Raw genomic sequence first — 23,311 nt, forward strand, 5'->3', positions numbered from 1 at the left:
TGAGCCATCAGGAAAATGCAAATCAAAACCACAGTGAGATACCAACTTCACACCCGCTAGGATAGCTTCAATAAAAAAGACAAGAACAAGTGCTGATGAGGATGTGAAGAAACAGGAGCCCTCACGTATTGCTGGTAGTACTGTAAAATGGTCCAACTGCTTTGGAAAACAGATTGCAGCTCTTCAGATGGTTAAACATAGAGTTAAACAGATGGCTCAGCAATTCCACTCCTAGGTATCTACCCAAGAGAACCGAAAACATATGTCCAAATAAAAACCTGTATACAAATGTCTGTGGCGGCGTTACCTGTGATAGCCAAAAAGTAGAAACCACCCAAACGATGGGTGGATAAACAAATGTAGTCGATCCATACAATGAATATTATTTGGCAATAAAAAGAAATGAAGTACGGATATATGCTACAACACAGATGACCCTGGAAAACACTGTGCTACCGCACACAGAGGTAAGGCCATGTAGGAACACAGAGAGAAGACAGCTGTCTACAAACCACGGAGAGAGGCCTCAGGAGAAACCCCAACTGATGACACCTTGAGCTTAGACTTCCAGCTTCCAGAACCGTGAGAAAATAATATTGTCTTGTTTAAAAACCAAAAAGAAGCCAGTCACAAAAGGCCACATGTCGTATGATTCCATTTATATGACATGTCCAGGATAGGCAAATCCACACGAGAGAAAATAAGAGTAGTGGTTGGCAGGGGCTTGGGGGAGAAAGGAACAGAAGCGAGTAACAACAGGAGTTTCTTCTGGGGGTGAGAATGTTCTAATATTAGATAGTGATGACGGTTGCACAACTCTTGTGCATAGACTAAAAATCACTGACTTATACAATTTAAAATGGTGAGTTTCGTGGTATGTGAATTTTATCTCAATAAAGCTGTTTTGAAAACAAAACTTATGACTAAAATAATCAGAGTTAAGCTGCATATTGAGCTATTTTGAATTTTGTTGCTACATACAACCTCATCAGTGTTAGATTTTTATACTTGTAGTTGTTTCTCCAGCTTAAAGCTTCAGAAGGCTGATGTTAGAGAATTTTTGCTTCGTGTTCAATAACATCATTATTCATGTATTAGAAGATTTACAAACATATTGCGAAAAACTCACTGTTCCCCCAAATTGCAATCTTTTAAATTTAATGTTAATTTAAAATCACTTCCAATTGCATCTTTTGAATTTTACCTATTTAAATCGGAATTTTAACAAATTGAGTCACGTCAAAAATTATGTTGCTAGAGCTCTTGGAAGAAATCTACGGTATTTCCTTTAATATTAAAATTATTGATTTCTAATGGATTTGGTTTTAATGCAAAGCTTTGTATATTAGGTCTCTTTCAAATGAGAGGCATCTGTCTTTGATTTTACATACCACGTTTTCAATAGTACATAATCCTACATGATAAATGACCTCTTTATCTAAATATAAATCCCCAAGTATCATGTTTCTAAAATTTGATGTTAAGACCTCGAGTCTTTACCAAGGTTGTGTGAGGTTAATTAAACATAATTCATAATAAAAGAAGACTTTTCTTTCCTCAAGATGTAGCTTATTAAAAGCTTAAGTCTCATAGACTAAACCTCATGGAATCTTTTTGGTTGGTGGCAAGGGTGGGAAAAAGGTTAAGAATGCAAATGAAACAAATTTCCAGAAACTTCCAAAACTTTTGTTTGAGATGCTAATGCCTACGGGGCTCTAATACTTAATAAGAAGTTAACTCTTGGTCTTAACTTCTGTGTCGTGCCTCTATTAAAGTATTTGTCAGATAATATGAAGGGTCCCTTATAACTGAACACAGTTCAGTTGTATGTTCAGTTATAACACTGAACACACAACTGAAGACATTATACTACTTGAAGTATTATAACGTACTACTTGAAGACATTATAACGTACATTTTTCTCTCACTTCTAGCATGATGGGGAAAGACCAGAGACCTCCTGTTCCGTCTACCAGCAGACTAAATCAAAGGTGGGAAAGCCATGGGAGTCTGTATGACAGCAGCGTAACTCAAGCAAGTCCCACAATGAGAGGCGACATTGGTTTTTTAAATGTTCTTTTCCTCCCAGAACAACTGGCCTTAAATCAAGGAAGGATCTAGAGAAATGAAAGGATGTTTACGTAAAGACATGCACACATACATTGCTGCCTACAGGGAACATGCTTTCCTCCCCGGGAAGTTTGTTTTAGGAGTAGTGGAAGGTGGGTTTAGAAACGAGAGAGGGCATGTACATTCTCTCAGGCACAGGGAAACCTCTTTCCACGCTTGGACTCAGAAACTGACATGTACTCGGCAACAGCGAGAAGCTCTGACTCACTGTTGACTAATCCCTTGTGGAGATAAGATTGTGACGTTTAGATGGACAGATGTAGGATATTTTAGGTTATGATAACTGTGCTCTCGGTCCCAGGTCCACAAAGGACGGAATGGTTAGGTAGCTGCTTCCAGCAGGAATACACCTAATTTGTAGCAAGCTGCTAATCCCAGAGACTTGCTATTTTCTTTCTCATCTTTTTATTATCAAAGGGACCCACAAAAAAAGAATTCAATGGTTTCTTGCTTCAGAGTTTCTGCCATCCCAAGTAATCCCCAAATCATCAGATCCAAACTAGGAAGCACCTGGTCTCCATGCCTTAAGAGAAAATTTAAGTCATTTATATAGCATTTATGTCTTGGAATTCAGGTGTAAAAACACAAGTGAAAAAATTGCTTAATTTCAGCAGTGACAGTTGGCACAGCCCTAAACCTATGTTTACTTGAATAATTTGCTTGTTTTAAAGCTTACAGTTCACACTTTGTCAGTCAACAAAATCCAGCAACAGCTTTCCAGTGCAGCACACAGAGGACACCATGGTATTAGCCCCTGAAGTGACCATGGTCTTGGTTCCATCCATACATGGGTGATGGACTTCACTCACTTTTCCTTAAACCCTATAAAGGTTATTGAAAAGAAAAACAATCTGTGTGGTTTAAGATGTTTACCAAGAGAAAAGTCCTCTACTGACGTCGGCATTCCTACTGTCAACATTTACGAGGGGCACGTCCTCAGGGTACCTCTCTGAGCTTTTTCCTTGACACTGGCTTCTCGGAGGGTCATGGTTTAACAGGGCACGTTCATTTATCATCGGGCCTGTCACCGGCTACCATCAGGAGCCTACCCTCCGAGTGACCTGTACCCAGGAACAGCTCCTTTTCATGTGACATCAGAGTTAATTAAGGTTGGTCAGTGAGAAATCTCCTGCTGACCGAGGAGTTACCTTTTTACCCCCCCAAACGCTCGACTCTCACACCGATGTCCTTTTCTTGAATGAGTTCACGAGCCACCTCCATAGAACTGTCTAACGAGATGTCATTTCAATTTACCATACGACGTCAAGGGAGTTATCTGAGCGGCTTGGACCAAGGGTCAGGATCTGGTTGACAGGGCACGAGACATAGCTCACAAAGCATTCAGTAGAGAAGGCGGTAGGCTCTCCTCTGCTTACACAAAAGGAGATGAACAGAACCAGTGCACTTTATACCCTAAAAACGCAAAGAGGAAGGTTTGGGGTATTAGGGAGGACTCGGCACGGCTGTTTCTCTACCAGTAGCGGGAAACGCACTACATGTGAAGCAGACACCCTACCATCCTCTGTTCTTACCCAATGTTACTGTTCAGAGGACTGTGGGGCAACTGGACCTGATGACACCTCACACAGAAGGGCTTATCATCACCGGCAGCGTTATGCTGTCATTCATGTCAGTTTACAAGTTATTTCAGGCCAGACTGTATTAACTTTCAGGTTATAAACACCTGAAGAAAAAGAACACTCCGCAGAGATTCAATAAACACACATGCAATATACAAACACTTGGTTTACTGGAAGCAACCAGGGTTTCTCTGCTGTTCTTCCTCTTTCATCAATCGGTGCACCCTAGCATTTGGAGCAAGTTGCATCATTAGGCATAGCAGTCGTATTAATAAAATGTTTGAACGGCCCTAATATTAACCTTCTATCCTCTGAATTGTTTAGGATTACAAGTTTCAGTTCAGCCAGAGGTATCCTCTGGATTCTTCTTAAACAAACAATCCCCAGTCTGGAAGCATAGGACCGTATGTAGGCAACCCACAATTGAAAATCTCAAGTCTTCCCTATTCTACATGGCATTAGGATGACGCTTTGTTCTACCACAAAACATTTTACCGCATACTCTGTGTATTACTGTTCGATGCCGAAGTTCCGGGCATCTAGGGAGACAATGACAGCAGGGCCCCGGAATACATGTTATTTACGTGGATCCCTCTGGGTTCCTTTAGGAAGGAAAGCATCACAGAGGAGACCTGGGAAATATTTCATCGATTCAATAAAGGAGCTTGCCAAAGAATGGTTAAAGTATAAGAACGGGAATTAGAACTTTAAATTTTAGTTGAGACATTGTGTAGAACCTGTCATGTAACCCTGATAATCCTCAGGTTCACACACAGTTCTTTCTGGAAAAAACTGAATGTATCGTGGAGCTGTATGTTGGAATGCTATTAAGTAACCATAAAAAATATTTATCATGCCAGGGCTTCCCTGGTGACGCAGTGGTTGAGAGTCCGCCTGCCGATGCTAGGGGACACGGGTTCGCGCCCCGGTCCGGGAAGATCCCACATGCCGCGGAGCGGCTGGGCCCGTGAGCCATGGCCGCTGAGCCTGCGCGTCCGGAGCCTGTGCTCCGCAACGGGAGAGGCCACAACAGGGAGAGGCCCGCGTACCGCAAAAAAAAAAGAAAAAAATTTATCATGCCAAAGTTTTAATTTCAAATCCAACATTATGCCTTAAAAATTTTGTACCATAAAATGAAGAAAGGCTGGCAAGTAGGCAGGCAGGAAAGCGTGTACCTTAAACTCTAGCTATCCATGCAAGAAAAGGATGAAACGTTATTATCCCTAACTCAAATTTTGGTCTATGCTTTTTATATTGTATTTTCTTCAACTTTCTAACCTATTACAAATAATGACACAACCCCACTTGCTGTGCATATAAAAATACGGGAGAAATAAAATGAGATTGGAAGGCTAAGTGTGATAAAGTCCTGATGTTAATTTCAAGCTTATTCTGATAGAGTTTCTGGAGTCCAAACTACATAGAACACATTCTTCCACAGTACTTTAGACTGTATATAAAGGCGGTGCCTTATAAATTCACTCACTGAAAGTTGAGAGAGCTCCAGTCTTTGTTACCAATAACATATACAAACCCTCTGACCCTTGAGATTTATATAGTCAAGAGTGTGCAATAAAGTTATCCATCATCGGGGAATTGAGGTTTTGAAAGCTGCCTTAGCATACTTTCTAAGGCTCATTAAACACTGTCCTTGACCATTGTGTTTCTATTGTCAAAATCAGTTTCCTTCTAAATTAAACAATTTGGAATACAATCGCTTTTCATTACACATATTTTGGAGATTAATCCTGCACAGACAATGGGGTGGGTGTGTTGACTGAAAAGTGCTTTTAAATTCTGCTTTGCTTTCATTTTCATGTTTTCTTTAGACTCAATTTACATAGTAAATATGGGGAATAGCTGGCCTTCCTAAGATTTTTTTTTTAAGTTTGTAAATTCTTAGATGGAATTAACGTTATACAAGTTTTGCTGACAGCCAAGCTTCTGGAAGGGAAAGGAACCAATTAAAAGCAGTATGCTGCCACCAGAAGTATCTCAATTTTTAAAGAAATAATTGACTGAAGGTTTTTCAGTCACTTCAGTATGTGATATTCAGGTCTTCCTTACAAATATCCATGACAGACTTTAAAGTAATTTGCACCCAAAACCTGGAGAATATTGGTTTTAATTCTCAGGTCGTTTTTACTCATACAGTTTCATTAATCTATTATAGAATTAGCATTTTTAATATCCTCCAGGATATCATATATCAGATGGAAGAAAAAATGAAACCAAACACCGATTTCTGTTATCAGTTGGCCATCAATCTCACAAGCTTTAAAATAACTTATGGATCAGCTCATTCCGGAGGACAAGACCAAAACCAAGTAGAAGAAGTTATGTAAAGGAAGCACTGTGAAGAGGTAGTGAGGTCCCCAATACTGGAGCTGTCCCCACAAAGTGAAACCACCAACCCCGAGATGAGACTGATGAAGTGAGTGGGTTAAGGGTTGGACTCCCATCCATGATTCCAAGAGGCTGGGAATGCATCGCCCTCATTTATCTATCCTTCTTATCTCTTTTACTGCCAGCCAATCCTGGTTTTTTCCCTCCTCCCTGCCTGATACTACCCCTTCCTCTCACCCCCTCACCTTGGTGCTCTCTCTGCGCTGTAACCTCAGCATTTATTCTTCCATTTAATATTTCAAACGTATTCTAACAGAAGGATACAATAATAAACAAGACAAACAGGATCGCTTCTTTGAAGGGTTTATAACGTAGGCTGGACAACAGATAAGCCTATACAGACAGATGTAACTTTATACTTATAAATGAGTTTTTATACAAGTGTAAAATTACATTATGTGAGTGGCTGATCAGAGGGAAGTGTACCAGATGTGGGAGGGAGGGGAGGAACCCAGCCCAGGGAGTGAAGGACGTGCTCTCAGAAGAATGATGTTGAAGGTAAGACCTGAAGAATGAGCGTGTGTTTGCTGAAGGGTCTCTTTCTCTCTCCTTCAAATCTGCAGACCCTCTAAAACCCAACTTTACTTTGCAAACGACTGTTTTCTTTTATCAGCTACTCTTAATTCTCCTGCTTCTACAGCTCTGCTTTCCTTGATCTCTTTGCTCAGAAGAGAGACCTCTATTGTTTCTTTCCAATGCCTTGGTGTGCACAGATAGATAGATAGAGATAATTTTTTTTTTTTTTTTTTTTTTTAAGTCTGGGGTCTACCTGACTTCAGTTGCTATTAGGGAAAAAAAGCCACAAGTGAACATTCACTAGAAGATATGCTTTGGTCACACTGTGCCTTTTTTTGTTTTAATACAAAATTTTTTTTTTTTGCAGTACGTGGGCCTCTCACTGCTGTGGCCTCTCCCGTTGCGGCGCACAGGCTCCGGACGCGCAGGCTCAGCGGCCATGGCTCACGGGCCCAGCCGCTCCGCGGCATGTGGGATCTTCCCGAACCGGGGCACGAACCCGTGTCCCCTAGCATCGGCAGGCGGACTCTCAACCACTGCGCCACCAGGGCTGCATTGGGTTTTTGTTGCTTTGCGCAGGCTTTCTCTAGTTGCGGCAAGCAGGGGTTACTCTTTGTTGCGGTGCCCGGGCTTTCTCATTGCGGTGGCTTCTCTTGTTGCAGAGCACAGGCTCTAGGCACGTGGGCTTCAGTAGTTGTGGCTCGCAGGCTCTAGAGCGCAGGCTCAGTAGTTGTGGCTCACGGGCTTAGTTGCTCCGCGGCATGTGGGATCTTCCTGAACCAGGGCTCAAACCTGTGTCCCCTGCATTGGCAGGTGGATTCTTAACCACTGTGCCACCAGGGAAGTCCCACACCGTGCTTTTTGAAATCATGGAAGAGAGATAGATACAGAATGAGGGGAATAAAAGAAAATGATCAGAGGTGATCAGTCCTAGCCAGGACTTAACTTGTGCCTCCTCTTCTCTCCTCTTCCTAGCCTACAGCATGGATGGTCCAGAGCTAAGGGGAAATGGTTTTCAGAGCAAATGTTCTTATCCAAGAGGGCGAACACAATGGCAGCAATAATAACAGCACCTCATATGTTTAGGCTGCGCTGCTGTACCTACAAATTAAGGTTCCCCAATCAACTGCCTTTCTTCTGTGCTGTTCGGGAACCTTGACCAGCTAAGTGTATCCCAGGAGGAGGGTCCATCTAAAGGAAATATCTCTTGGGAGCCATTTCTGTAGTGGCCAGGCAGCTTAGATCGGAATTCTGAATTCTGAGTCTAGATTCGAATCAGGAGAACACAGCAGCTCAGTCAAGGATGAGAAAGGGGTCACTGGAGCCAGAGGATGGCCCAGAAGGAAGGAACAGAACGTTTCAGATGTGTGGGGAGAATTCCTGCCAGCTCTTGGACATGTTTCTGCCAATCTCCTCCACTATACCCGCACAAGATCGAACCAATATGGAACCCTGATTCTTAAAAGGCCTCTGAGACCCAGAGGGACGTCTAGGATACAGCTCTAGTCAGTTCAACCAGCATTTATTGAGTGACTACTATATGCCAGGCACTGTCCTAGATTCACAGCTGTGAAGACAGGGCAGAAACCAGCCCTTCCTCTTGAAGGGCTTTCAGTCCTGAGAGGCCCCTTAGGACATGAGTCACCAAGCAGCAGATTAGGTGAATACCACCACGTGTTCAAGATTATCTAAGTCAACAAACAGAGATCACCTCAAAGCTAGGTACACTTTGTTTTTAAAGGACACGTTTCTGAGTACAGGGAGTCACGAATTCTTCACTAACATAGATGAGTCATTTCAGTAAAATTCACAGTTAACATCACAAAATAAGACACTCAATGGTCAATACAGAGCACGATAGATACAACCATGTTTCCATCTTGAAATAAAATGTAATAGGTTAATTGATGATTGCTCGAGCACTTTTTAAGGGAATATGTTAAAAATGCTCTCAAATAAAAGGGTCTTCCAAGCATGCCTGAACTCATGCTAGAGGTTGAACATGAACCTGGAATGACGGCTGGTTATGAAACTGACATCACGAGAATTAAATTCAATACAGCACATGCTTTCCCTCGTGAAATCACAGCAGAAGATACAGCACTCCAAAACACTGTCAGAAAACATATTTCTCAAAAGACATTTCCCCTCCCAAGTTCCTACTTAACACTCTTCCAAAATGGTGAGTGAATTATTCCAGCAAAGCAATGCTATGCCCATCTGCTTGCACCATGAACCACATTGAAAATCAACGACAACTCTATTTCTACTCTTTAGAATTTTACTGCTCCTAAAAAGACATCTACCCAGATTATAGAATCGCTAAGTTTAATGACCAGTCCAAAAGGGCTAAAGCAAACTAGAAATTCTTGAAAGTTAGCATTCATGAGAGTTTCCTGCGTTTTTAAGTGACTTTGTGTGGCAAATACTGAACTTAAGGTATTTTTCATTTACCAGCTTTGAGGACAGGGAATGGGGTAGGGGAGTGAGTGGTAGAACACTTCTAATCTGTACACCAATGATGTGTGCCAAATATTCCCTAACCCCCAAGAAGTTGTAGGTACACAAAGTCCATTCTAGGGCAATACGATGACTCAATTCCCATGCTTTTTTTTTTTTTTTCCTTCTTCTCTAGTTCTAGCAGAATTCCCTATGGAGAAGATTTTAAAGCTATAAAAATTTCCAAATAACAACAGAGAACAAAAATCTCATCCAGCAGGAGACATTAAGTAGAAAAGAGTTAAACAGAGTTTTCCAAAAAGAAAACAATACCATTCATCATAGACAAAATGCTATAACACAAGTTTACATTGCCTTTTAAAATTGTTTGTTTGCAATCCCCTCTAATATATCCCCGCCTTTCCATCTGTTTACATATATTTTTGGTTTCTCTAATGCCAACTTAGAAAAAGAAAATCATAAAAATCAAACTGTATATATATAACTACTCCTTATAACTTTCATCCAAGCCATGTATCCCTTTGACCACACTTTCTACTGTTTCCTTGGAACAAAAGATAAAACTCCTCTATAGATGGCAAAACAACATTTTTCTCAGATTCAGATAAAGATGGCCATGTTCTGGTATCAAAAAAATATCTCTCTCAATGTGGAGAAAAGGGAACCCTCCTACACTACTGCTGCTGGGAATGTAAGTTGGTACAGCCACTACGGAAAGCAGTATGGAGGTTCCTCAAAAAAGTAAAAATAGAGCTACCATATGATCCAGCAATCCCACTCCTGGGCATATATCCAGACAAAACTATAATTCAAAAAAATACACGTACCCCTATGTTCATAGCAGCATTATTTACAATAACCAAGACATGGAAGCAACCTACATGTCCATTAGCAGATGAATGCATAAAGGAGATGTGGTACATATGTGCAATGGAATACTACTCAGCCGTAAAAAAGAATGAAATAATGCCATTTGTAGCAACATGGATGGACTTAGAGATTATCATACTAAGTGAAGTAAGTCAGAAAGAGAAAGACAAATATCATATGGTATCACTTATATGTGGAATCTAAAATATGACACAAATGAACTTATCTATGAAACAGAAACAGACTCACAGACAGAGAGAACAGACTTGTGGTTGCCAAGGGGGATGGGGGGTCAGGGGAAGGAGGGATTGGGAATTTGAGATTAGCAGATGCAAACTAGTATATATAGAATGGATAAATAACAAGGTCCTACTGTATAGCACAGAATATTCAATATCCTGTGATAAACCATAATGGAAAAGAATATAAAACAGAACGTATACATATGTATAACTGAGTCACTTTGCTGTACAGCAGAAATTAACACAACATTGTAAACCAACTATACTTCAATTTAAAAAAAAAATCCCTCTCCAGGTAAGGATCAAGGAAGAAATAAAATACTTTTTTCTCTTTCTTGACTTCTTGTACGTTTGAATGCCTGAAGGGAATGATCTAGGGAAGAGAAAGAGACCCAAAGGGCAACAGGCCTTAAAGAAATGCTTCCATTTTTGTTAACTGTACGAGGACTACCAGTCAAACAGGGAAAGCAGAGACTGTGTTCGTGACCGTCCCAGACCAATGGGCGCTCCCTCTAGGACAATGCCCTCGGACAGCTGTCTTTTTCTCACGGGCATACTAACTTTCTATTCTAAACCCTGAAAACCAAACTCCTTGGTTTTCCTGAATTCCTAGATTTGATCATTCAAGATCTTTTGGATAAATGTTGGCGGAAAGAGTACTGATTTCAAAATCAGAAAGACCTAGGTTTCCACCCTGGCCTGGTCACTTGGTAAGAATGTGACCCTCGGGGTTTCCATTCATAAAAGAAAGTTAAAAGCGTGCAGGCTGGATGGTTTGGAAGAGGTTCACAGCACCGGGTATGCACATTCCTCCTCCTTCCCCCAGGGACAGAGTCCTTCCCCACCCCAGTTCACGAAGCATCAGGGTCCACCCCTTTACTCCAGTTTCATTAAGAAAAAGCTCCAGGCCATTGCGGTTTCTGGGATCTAAAAGGCACACAGAGAAGTAGACATTTGATTCCCAGAAACAACCTGGCAGAGGGCAGCCCGGCCGGTCGGGGGACCTACCTGATGAGACCTCTTCCAGAATCAAAGTGCCCTTCTGCCCTCATCTGCCCTCCCGCGCAAGCTCAATTCATCCAGAGCCCCGTGTGGGAGAGCAGTCTGGAAGCCTATATAAAGTCACGTTCTTAATGGTTTTGGAGCTCCTTCTCTGACTTGAATTTTTTGGAAGGGCCTTGAATACCCATGATAAGAAAACCCACATGATGAAAATGATGAAAATTCTGTCTTAATGGAGCCTTTAATGGTGTCTGCCACACACAGCAGTGGAATCTCCCAAGGCCATTTGAGGCCGGAGTTGCAGTAGAGTCTCACATTCTTTGGAAGTGGCAAAGCTCCAAGGATAGAACGGTTTGGAAAGGAGGGAAGACTAGCACACTCTCACCCATGATCTTTCCCTTCTCTCCTTTCCTTTAGGTTCTAAGGCGTGGTAAGAGGAGGGAGGTTTGGAGTCTGACGGAACCAGATGGAAATAATTCTAGTTTAGGGAAAGTATTTAATTTACCTAAATACTTAGGTACTCTGTGATCTTAGGAAAAGTAATTTACCCAAGCCTCAGTTTCCTCATATATAAGAGTACTGTACCTACCTCTTGGGACTAAGCAACGTAATATGTATAAATCTAAGTCCTGACCGTCCATAAGCATCAGTTGCCTCCTTTCTCTCCACCCCGCTCCCCCCAAACACTTACGGCCTCACCACATCCCCCCGGAAGATGCTCAGAGATCCTCTGATCTAAGCCCCGAGAAGCTGCCCACTGCCTACACTCGCAATCTGAGGGTCAGCTGTCCTCCGCTTCATGCCGGTGCCATGGTGGTCTTGAGAGCCTGGCAGCCACCTTAACTGCGGCCTCTGTCCCCTAATCAACAGAGTTACGAACAGGAAGCTCTTCCACGGGACCAGCTGTCTTTAGCTCACAGGTTAAGAAGGGCCAAGGCATTATTCACTATTATTTTCTTGGCCAAACTCCAGAATCTTTTCAAAATCTAGACTGAAAAGAAAGGTTAGGGACTTCCCTGGAGGTCCAGTGGTTAAGACCCCACGCTTCCAATGCAAGGGGCACGGGTTCGATCCCCGGTCGGGAGACTAAGGTCTCACATGCCGTGTGGCACGGCCAGAAAGAAAGAAAAGAAAAGAAAGGTTTAGTACGAAACAGCAGTGTGTACCTCAAGAAACGAGCCCACAAGACTAAGCACCTCCTCCCGCCTGGAGAGAATCTCTTTCCCCACGCCCCACCCTGAGTTAGGACTGCTCTGGCCGTCCCAATGTGGCATAGGTGGTGCTGTAAGAGTTCCAAAGGCCTTGAGACATCCGCTGTTGTCCTCTCAGACGGCCCCTGCCCCCAGTAAGGGGGGGGGGGGCTAGACGGCTGGGGGGCAAAAGGCTGCCTGCGGAGGATGGCCCCCCCCCGACAGCCAGCGACGCGGTCCCAGGGGCAAAGCCAGGGGACTACAGCTGCATGCGCGACCCAGGTGAGGCCCAAAGCAAACCACCCAGCTAAGCCGCGCCCAGATTTCTAACCCACAGACTCATCAGACATAATGAATTCCCCTCGTAGGCCACTGCGATTTGAGGCAGCCTATTATGTCAGGAGATGACAGACACAAACGCTATCATGACTCAGGTTTGAGAAGCACTGATTCAGCCGTGGGTGAAGGATATGCTCCTTCTGTATCTGAAAATGAGAGCGTCCGAATAGAGCTCACACAATATTAGGCCTTAAACGCCCTATAGGTACCCCGAGATGCTCTCAGGGAAGAAGCAGCGACTTATACTCTTGGCATTTCCCGAGAAGGGTCCCAGCACCACGATTCTGCCCAGTGAGAGGCCAGCTCTGTCTCCGATGTGGCGGTGACAGACCCCTGGCATATCCCCGGAAGTCAGCAGAGCCGTACTGCTCCGACAGGTAGAGGGTCAGCCATCCAAGTGGGGACGCTGATCCCAGCACAGGAATTCAGCTACAGAGGCTTGGTCAGGGAGGGAAAGGTAACAAGGCTTCCGACTGCTTCATGGAGGGCTTACTGAAGGCTAGCAGGGCTGGACCAGAGGCGCGAGGATGCCCAGGACAGGTCAGTAGCATGGTACCTTCCCAAAGGACTCTGTAGCCATGTGCCCACATTTCTGTAGAGGAAAGGCTGAGCACTCCACAGCGTGAGGCAGGGAAGGAGAACCACTACGAGCTTTCCTGTCTAGACCAGCAATCCAGGTCTGGTTCCTAACTCACATATACCCTGCTCTGCAAAACAGGCCCGCCCGTACCAAGCACTTTATCCCAGAATTCCCCTCGTTCTAAGAGAGGAAGAGTTCCTTTCTTCCTCACAGATACAGTTTCCTCCACCTTGTTAGATGTCTAGCAATGATTTAATTTCGTGCCTTTTCCAGACTGGCCCCAGGACGGATGCCTCCCAGGTAGCCAGGCCTCTCAGTGGAGCCCGAGGTCAGGGGCTCTCAAAGCAGCGGTCTCTGCATCCATGCCTCGGCACCACCTGGGATCTTGTTAGAAATGCAAATTCCGGGCCCCATCCCAGGCCTACTGAATCAGAAACTCTGGGGCCGGCCCAGTACTGCAGCGCAAGCTCTCAGGTGATTTGGATATAGGATAAACCAGAAGGTTCCGTAACCTCGCCGCCCATTGGAATCACCTGGCAGCTTTAAAGGAAAGATGCCTCGGGCCCACTCAAAAACTCATGATCAGAAGTGCTGCCAGGGCAAGAGGATTCTAGAAATAAAGCCCAGATGGTTCTAACGCAGAGCCAAAGCTGGGGACCCTGGAGAGAAGCAAAGGGTTTCACAGAACTCAGTTGGCAGACTAATTACTAATCAAGGCCGCCAAAGGGGGCCTTGAGCGCGAGTGGTTTCATATTTGCATATAACAGAAGACAAGGCTTTTCATTTATACCAGGTTCACTTCAGGCCTCGTTTCACAAAAGAACCTGATCGTTGTTATAGCTTTGCTTGTGTTGACCACGTGGGAGGGTCTGTGGTTTGAAAGGAAATGCAGTCACACTCCACCTGTTCGATAGAAGGATAGAAGACCAGGCTGAGAAAAACTACCCATAAGCACTGTGGTAACCTGGGAAAAGACAAAAGCACTTGCCAAGATTTGCGATAATAAGACGAGGAAGAAGGCAAGTGCATTAACTTTCAAGCCAGCAAGAAGCACAGACAATGTGTCACCAGCGGCAGGATATGAGAGCATGATGAGACAGTGTCGCCTCCTTGACAACAGAAGGATGCTCACCTCCCTGGTTTTTACACCAAGTGACTTTGCTTTGGAAGCAAATGCTTTGTAAAACTTTTATTTACGGTTAAAACCCATCTGTTTAATGCCATTTTTATTGTACTATTTTTCACCAGGTCCCTATTTTCTAAGACCCATGGTTTGGTGAACTGTGGTATTCTTCAAGACCACAACCTCTGTATGCTTTGACTACGGGTCCAAGCTAAGCCTAAGATTTTGTTAAAAAAAAGTCTTGAAGCAGGTCACAGGTGTCCCGGCAGAAGACAGGGCACAAGAACAGTGTGGGAGCCGGAAAGAAGCTCCTGGCTGGCCAGGGTCTAGTCCCTTGGTCATACAGGTCAAGGTCAGCACTAGGATGCTGGTGAAGACGATTTAGACCCTGACACCAGAGCTAAGAATCCTTTACTACAATCAGCGCTTCTCAATTTTTTAATGTGCAGAAACACATCTGGGGACCTTATTAATATACAGGCTCTGATTGGTTAAGTTGCCAGGGGATGGTGGGCCATGGGCCACACTTTGAGAAGCATGCTGTGGGCATGTGCAAAGTTTGGGGCTGGGGATGGGAGTCGGGGGAGGGAGGCACCAGCTCGAGGCTGGATCGGGGGTTCCGATTTTTCAGAACATGTTTCACACCTAGTAGGCTGGTCCTGCCAGAAGAATCTATTTGCATGAACAGTTAAGGAGAACCTATTCTAAGGAAGGAGGAAATCAAGCAACTAGACTGGTCCTGTAACAAGGCTCCTATTAAAGCAGTGTCTGACTCTGAGTATCTCCCCATCATTCAGATTTGCCACACAGTCCAGCACTGAGTCCAATGACTCAGGTTTGAGTCTATCAGAGGATAAGTCAAAGCATAAAATCTAAGAGCACTAAAAATGGTATAAAGCCCTGTGGAGTAAAGGTGAAGGGCCCGGCCCCATACCGATAGAGGGTTAGGACAGAACTGCTGCACGGACCCAAGCCCAGCTTTGCTGGCCCAGAAGCCCCAGGGAATCATCATGACCAAACAGGAGGGGATCACAAGACATGGGTATCTCAGAGTTGAAAATCATAGCTGATTTCCTAGATCTGAGCCACTCGTTGCAGAGGACAAATATTCTCTATTGAGAAACAGCCCCTTTAAGGAATCCACTGTAACTGAGGCCCAATGGACAAGCAAGAGTAACTAATAACCTGGAATAAAGTCATATCTGGCTCGGAAAGATTTCTTCTTTGAAATGACAGTGTGGCTCCATCATTCATTCATTCCAACATTTACTGAGAGCTTCCACGCCATCCATGACAGTAGGTGCCAGGAATGTAAGAGCAGTTAAGACACGGGCTCTCCTCCCCAAAGAGTGAGGGCACCCTCATAAACAGAATACTAAGCAAGGTGAGAAGAACGGGAGGACCCATATCGGGGCTATAAGAGGAGGCTACACACAGGAGCGGAAGAAACCAGTCATTCTGTCTGGGGCTCTAAGGAGGAGCTCGTGGAGCTGGTGATTTCTACGCTGAATTTTGAAGGCACGGGAAGGAAAGATGCAGAGGGAGAAAAAGGGTCTTGCAGGCAGACAAACAGCATGAAAAGCGCAAGGCCCATCTAAAGAAAGGGGAGCTATTTCTTTGACGGCGGTAGAGTCTGTGTGGCTGGGACACGGGGTACGCGGAGGGAAGTGGTAATAGATGAAGCTAGTACCGTAAGCCACAACTATTTAAGCTGCAGACATCCAAAAGGAGGATTCCAACTGTGCACAAGAAAAATTAGTTTTCTCCCCAAATCTCTCAGTATATTACTAAGCAGCCCTCATTTTGATATTCCTAATCAAACCCCTTATGGGCTTTAAAGGTTTCTCATATTAAAAAAAAGATGCCAGTTGGGTTTAACAAGTTATGGCATAGCCATACCATGAAATGCTATGCAGTTATTGAAAATACTGTTGTAAAAAATTAATGATGGTGCATTAAAATATGAATGATGTATTATGTTTAAAAAGGCAGTTTAAATAGATTTTTTCGCAGAAGAGCAAATAAACACAGATCTACCACTACAATATGTTCATATGGTCCTCGTTTTACGTGTGTAAGAAAAATTTATTCGTGTACTGATGGTGGGAAAGAAGACTCTTAAATATATTCAATAAAATGAGAAATAAGATTAAATGCCAGCATTTAAAACGAAATTTTAGCTCTGCAATAATGGTATTCAACAAATATTTTAACATCTCTACTCTGTTTGGGGTAGAGGATATACAAAAATGAAGAAGAAATGTTATCTGTAGGATGAACATCGGGTTCTGTTCCTGGCTCGGCCACCAGCCAGCTGTTGAGCTTGAAAAAAAAAAATCACTAAACTGCTCGTCTCTGAAAGGAGCAGATTAGATCCCTGAGGTTCCATCTAGCCCTCACAGTGTATGTGTCTGTGCAATGAGATCAATCCTCTCAAGGAGCACAAAATCAAGGAAAGGAGCAATGATCAGACATGGCTCTTAGGCATCCAGCTTTACCAAGACTGATGGGAAATCCCCAGGAATTCTTGACATCCCCCGACATCCGCCCCAGCAGCAATGCAGGAAATCTAGTCCACTATCTTCAGCAGACTCAATGGAATCATTTCCTTAATGAAACCCCCCTGCAGTCCCAGATACTACACCAGAGGCTCTCCTTTCAAGCCCTCCCTCCATCACCCCCCATTCCTCCAGTTTCCTTCCCCTTCCTCAATCTGGTCTAAAATCCAGTACTGTAATCAGCCGCATGCAATTTCCAAGGCACCCAAGTGTGTGAGGCATCAACAATGCTCCTGGAAAGCATCTGGCAGGAGCTCTTGCCATTCCTTTGCAAGCCTCCCCAGCGTACTGAGCCCAACGGAACAGAATGGACTGTTCTCGTAGATCGTTTTCAACCAAATGCAACCAACGCTTCTCATGCTTTTAACCGTTCCTAATGACGTACTTTTACTTAAAAGTTAAGCCTGGTGTTATTTCAAATGTCCTTCCTCCTCTAGCCACAGTGACAAATGCTCTGAAAAACTATGATATTCACTTGCTATCCAACAAACTCCTGACCGTGCAATTGAACCAAGACCCTAACACCAGAAAGCTCTGCGTTTAACACCCGGGTGCCAAGAGAACTTCCCTCACTCTCCACTCTCACACTCACTCGCGTGCACATCTCAATTTAAAGCACTGCAGAAGCTATTTACTCTGTTATTTGTTCTTGCTTTGCAGAACTCTCAAGCCAGAGTAAACATTAATCGTAACTTGGTGATCTACTGGGTAACCTTCCTCAAGGATACTACCTTTTTTTTTTTGATGGATATAAAACCATTTGGGGAGGCGATATATCATTTTCAACTTCTATATTATATACATTCAAAGGAGATTTAAAATATCTAATTAGTTTTGGTAAAAACAAAATGATTACTTGGTCTGCTCTAAAAAGTCATATAAAATAAGTTCCAGTTTAAATAAGACGTTTAGTATTCTTGTTGAAATCGGAAACTCTTTTAGACTTAAGTTACTTGGGGAGCAAATAAGTATTATTTGCAACTAGTAAGCATTAATTGAAAAAAACAAGAAATACAGACGGGTTTTAAATGACCAGTCTCCTTAGAAGAGATCAGAGAACTAGAGTTATGAAATAGAGTCTATTTCATAGAGTCACATATTCTGTTTAAAAAAAAAAAAAAATCCCAAGATCATGATTCGTCCTGGCTTGGGCATCCTGTAACAGCTTAGTTCTTGCAACCTGATAAAGAGCAAACGAATCGGTTGGAGTTAGGTGTGTTGCACTAGTGAAAAAGAAAATCCACCGTGATTACTGACAGCAGGGGAAAGCCAGCTCAGCCTTTCAGCCCTGGCTCCGGCATCGCAGGGCTGGTCACCCATTCTATAGGCAAATGCAGTTAAGGGAAGGAGAAAAACAGACACTGTGTTCAGTCCGTTTCTTGGAATCTTTCATTGCATTTTAGAGTTGGGAAAGGCCCCTAGAAATAACCATCTATTCTAACGTCTGAATTTTACATGTGAAAACACAAAACCCACTTAGTGCTCCCTAGAAAAGAAACTGAATAGCCTGTTATAGAATTTTCAACAGGGAGAGAAAAAACTTAATAAATAAATAAATAAGGTCAAAATATTGAGGAACTAGAGTAGGTGACCACCTACAATTTATCTGCAATGTGATCCATCATTTGGAAAACTGCGTGGACCACCAAACGTGCACGGAATTAACATTTCAAACGTACAATTCCGGAAAAACACAACCCAAAGTGTGGCTTTATAAACCTTGGAGAAAAGACAAACTGTTATGCACAATTAGCTTGATTTTGAGAGATTTAGTACGTTCATTTTGGAAATGGGGATCACTGTCATGTACACTTTTGATTTAACTTTCTATCATTAATTAACTCCACTCACAAAATTGGCAAGTGCAGCATTTCCGATTAGCTATAGCAAATTGTACATGTCAGCTGCTCAAAAACTCTAGAAAAGGGGGGGCAGACAAAAAGGGTCTGCGGCTTTCATCAAGGGTGTGCTGCCTTAAAATAAGAAAATGAGACTTTGAGCTGGAGAAAGGAAGCCTAGTATCCTTTTTAGAGGAAGAGATTGCAATATAGAGGACTTGGAAGCATGTGAATACTGCAGTGTTTTTATTTCCCAGGATATTTAGAAGAAGGTAAATACACTCTCTGCGGGGAAAGGCATTATCTTTTTGTATTACCGAACCTCTGATTATTTTATACCTCAGTGAACGCACACGTAATATTAATAACTCATAAAATTATATAGCACCCAACAGTGAGCAGAGCTGGCCCGTGATGGGTGCAAGCTGAACTCCTCATAAATCCACAGGGCAGAAGCCTGGCCCCTATCTAGACACCACTCCCCAGACATGCAGCCCCTCCTTCAGTTTGAAAGCGCTGACGCAGCTTAGAAAGCAGGTACCTGATTGTTTTACTGTGACGCAGCTGTTAACCCGCGGCAGAAGCCTGTGGTTTAGATTGGCGATTACAGACCCCAACAGCTGATAGAACATTCCCTAAACCGGCAGGTGAAGAGGTTCTCACCTTGCCAATGTTTGTCTTGCTTTCTCCCTATAACACATATGTAAAACATTTTTTTAAAAATCACAAAAGAGTTCCAAGATTTCTGCCTCATTTAAGTAAAATCTAAGGGGAATCATAAGAGAATCTCACTCGCGTTTCTGAAACGCTTCCACGGATCTAAGTTGCTTTGAACCACGAACAGAACTATTCTTTGCTAGTTTTTGAAACAAAATAAAGATGTCTATGTGTGAAGCAGAAAATCCAATAAAGCATACACTTTCCCCTCCATGTTCTGGATTCACAGTAATTTACCTAGATTTACTTTTACATAATAGACGATAGACTTCAGCAAGTTACTTAAATGCTCCAAGCAATTGTATTTCAAAACACATGACTTTTCAAACCCCCAAATGTAGTTTTGAAACAGAAAAGCAGTACTTCACTTCGTATAGTTATTTTAGCAACATTTCCAACTTAGAGCGAGTTCTCTCCAATTTAGTACGAATTAGCCTTGCCTCTCGGTTTAACAGCTTCACCCAGGTGGAACTATTACTTGTTATTAAGAAACAAGTAGTTTAATTAGTCTTCCCCTTGAGAAGGAATATTTGTTACTGCCTTTTGAGTTTAACAAGCATTTAAAAAAATATATGCTCAACCCTACGGACTTTCCTACCCAGGGATCTTTGCAATAACCTATGTCACTGTATTTTATTTCATATTTTACCTTTCCTCCACGACGCTTAAGAGACAGGCGCTCCAAAATCTGGCTCTCTGCGCCCAGGGGGACTAAACCAGGGGGCTTGGCCACTGAGCCCCGCTGAGCAGAAAAGGCAAGTCCGAGTCCCTAAATGCCCTCGGGTTTTGGCGCCTCGGTGGAGGCCACCGCCACACTAACCAGGTACAACCTACTGGTCCCTGAAGGTTCGGCCGCCAGTGTCCCTAACGCCCAGCAAAGGCGCGGACCTCACCGATTCCTCAAACCGCACCTTTTGGTCCAAATCATTTGCCCTTTCTTCTCTCGGAACTTAAAGACTAGGCTTGCAATTCTCAAACTTAACGGGACTTGGGTCCTCGACTGCCCTCGTCGGTCAAGGTCACTCAGGTCGGTGACCTGGGCTGGACCCGTGGCAAAGGCTCCACTCGGATGGATGCGCGCCCAGCGCTCAGGCCCAGCGGCCGGCGAGCGGGGGGGGGGGGGGGGGGTGGGGGTGGGGGGGGGAGGGAGGAGAGGACGCTGGGGGAACGTTCCCTGGACACGCGAGCTCGGGGGCCCAGAGTGGGTCGAAGGATACCAGCTCTTGCCATCTTCAGGTATCTGTGTGCTCCCGCCAGGCACGCGATCCCCTCCAAAGGGGCTCACCTCCTTCCCTCGGGAGGCGCGACGTCGCGGCCCGTGCCAGACATCGCCAAGGCCGGGCCTCAGCCCAGTCCCCAGGCAGCCACGCGGTTGTCCTAGGAGCCGCTGATCCGGGGGCCTCACGGACCCGGCCAGGCCACCTGAGAGCAGGCTCTGGGTGCCGGGCAGGTCCGGGTGCGCGGCACTTTCCGAGCCCAGAACCTGGGAGGGGGGCCCCGGCTTGGGGGAGGTGGCCAGGCAGCGAGGATCAGCGACTCCAGCCGCAAGGGGCAGCCCCAGCGCGGACCCGAGCGCGGCGATGCTCGCGGACCCCAGCCAGCTGCTCTCCGAGGCGCCCAGCCCGACCGCCCGGCGGAGGAGAAAGGGCGTCACGGCCCCAGGCGTGTCCGCTGCAACTAGTGTCCTCGGTTCCCTCCGAGCTCGCTCCCCGCGCGCACCCGGCCCCCCGGGCTGCGCCCCTGCCCCCGCCAGCCCCGCGCCGGCCTCCGGCACCGGCCGCGCCTCACCTGTGAGAAGCAGACCGCCGAGCAGCGCGCAGAGCAGGGCCCCGGTGTCCCAGCAGCTGACCATGGTGAGCGCGACGCGGCCTGCTCGTCCGGTGCCCGCGCTCCTCGCGGGCGCCCGCCGCAGCCGCCCGAGCCTGTCTCCTCTCGCTCCGGCCCTCCGCCCCGAGCGCCCCTCTCCGCGGCTCCAGCCGAGAGACAACCACTTCCCCCGGTAATCCTCGCAGCCCGGCGTCCTCCGGCCGTTGCGTTCCAGCCCCGGAGCCCGCTCCGAGCCGCCGCCGCCGCCGGGGAGGAGCCGCGAGGAGTGCTGATCCCGCGCGCTCCGAGCCTCCAGCGGACCTCGATTAAGAGGAGACGAGGGCGGGGGCGATTTATAACCTTTCCCCAGCCCACTTCCTACCCCGGCACCTCCTTCCAGTGACGTCAAGGGGTCCCCCACCCCTCATCCGCCTCCCCACCTACCCTCTTCCTCCGGGACCTGATTCCCTACGGCTCGGGAGGGGGCGGGGGCCGCCGGGCGCGGGGGCGGGGAGGGAGCGCGCGTGGGGAGGCGCGGGCGGCGCGGCCCCGGAGCGCCGCCGGGCAGGTTCACGGTCCTTGCTCCCGGCTCCTGTCCCGGTCCCCTCCTCCTCCTTTAGCTCTCAGGAAATCCCTGCAGTCTCCCTCCGCCCGGCTTACTCAGCCCTGGGGGCCGCCCGAAGCTGGGAAGGGGACGGGGCTGGACCTCCACCGCCCGGCCCCCGGGGCGGAAAGTCCGATCCTGGGAAGCTGGCCGCGCCTCCGCGACGGTGTCCTTGGCACGGAGGGGCGAGGCGCAGGCCGGCTCCCTCCCCCTTCCTTGCTCTTCCCGCGCTGTCCCGCCGCCCCGCGACTCTCCCAACTGTCCCCAGACGTCTAGGGAGGCGCCGGACACCCTCGGCACAGGGGACTGCGCCAGGAGCGCCCGCGGGGACCGGACGCTTGGCTGGCACCTTCGGGAAGACAGCGAAGCCGCTCGAGTCCCTGGGGAGCGCGTCTGTGTCTTTTTCGACCTCACAGATGCACCCGCCCAAGTCATTTCCTAAACCCTCGGCTTCCTAGAAGCAAAACAAGCAATAACATCATGATACCTTGTAAAAAGCTGGGACGTGAAGCTGCTCCTGCAACTTTTAAAGGCCAAGCACTTGAACTTTATTTCCCAAACGCTCGAGAAGAGTCTTTCTGATGGCTGCTTGCTACGCAAGATGAGTGACTCCACTGCCCTCCGAACCCCGGGAAATCAGCATGAGGCACTAGATCATTTGCGATGACACTAATTCCACCTCGTTCCCCAATTATGTTTCCATTACCTCAAAGGCTGATATCGTCCTAGGCTCCACGGAGCAGCCCAGTCTTGTCCCTGTAAATACCGCTGGTTTGAAAAATACTTCTACTGCAAAATGCCAGATGGCCACGATAAAAAGGAGCGTGATGGCTCCTAAACACTGGGCCAGCGACTCTTCCTGAAGGACTGGACTGCCTCCCGCCGGGGAAGGTTAGGCAACCCGGAGTTGCCACACCTCTGAGCGGCAGGGCCAGGACAGGTCCCCGCCGCTGGGAGCCCCACGCAGGAACAGCGCGTCCGCCCGCCTGGCGCTGGGGCTCGGGAGTGGCAGCCCCACGCGGCTCCGAGGAGAGTGAGACCACGCGGAGCCTTTGCGCGCCTGCTGGCTTCTCCACTTTTTCTAGGGCTCCTACTCCCAAGCTTGATTCCTTCAAAACCGAAGCATCATTCCGTGAACAGTTAATTACGTATCTCAGGGTTAGAGCCTGACAGCGGATCTTAACTCACAACGGATCCCCCAGCCTCGGTCACAGTCTGGGACACACCCGCAGAAACGAGGTGTCCCCCTGCCTCACTTCAGAGCTGCTTGTCCCTCCCATGCTCTCTCCCAAGAAGAGGGCTTAGAATCTGGAGAGGAGGTTGACGCGTAAAGAGGCCACGACATTACAG

General features: G+C 46.1%; 1 protein-coding gene across 1 annotated transcript in view; it reads right to left on the reverse strand.

Annotated features, from left to right (window-relative positions):
• Positions 1-21,534, reverse strand: part of FLT1 (fms related receptor tyrosine kinase 1) — a 170,555-nt gene extending 149,021 nt beyond the window's left edge. Inside the window, exon 1 of the mRNA XM_082859298.1 lies at positions 21,340-21,534. Within this exon, the coding sequence (XP_082715424.1) occupies positions 21,340-21,403 (64 nt within the window). The 5' untranslated portion in view covers positions 21,404-21,534. The remainder of the gene's footprint in view (positions 1-21,339) is intronic.
• Between the last annotated feature and the right edge of the window lie 1,777 nt (positions 21,535-23,311).

The sequence above is a fragment of the Leucopleurus acutus genome (assembly GCF_964270905.1).
Source record: "Leucopleurus acutus genome assembly, chromosome: 18".
Lineage (NCBI taxonomy): Eukaryota > Metazoa > Chordata > Mammalia > Artiodactyla > Delphinidae > Leucopleurus > Leucopleurus acutus.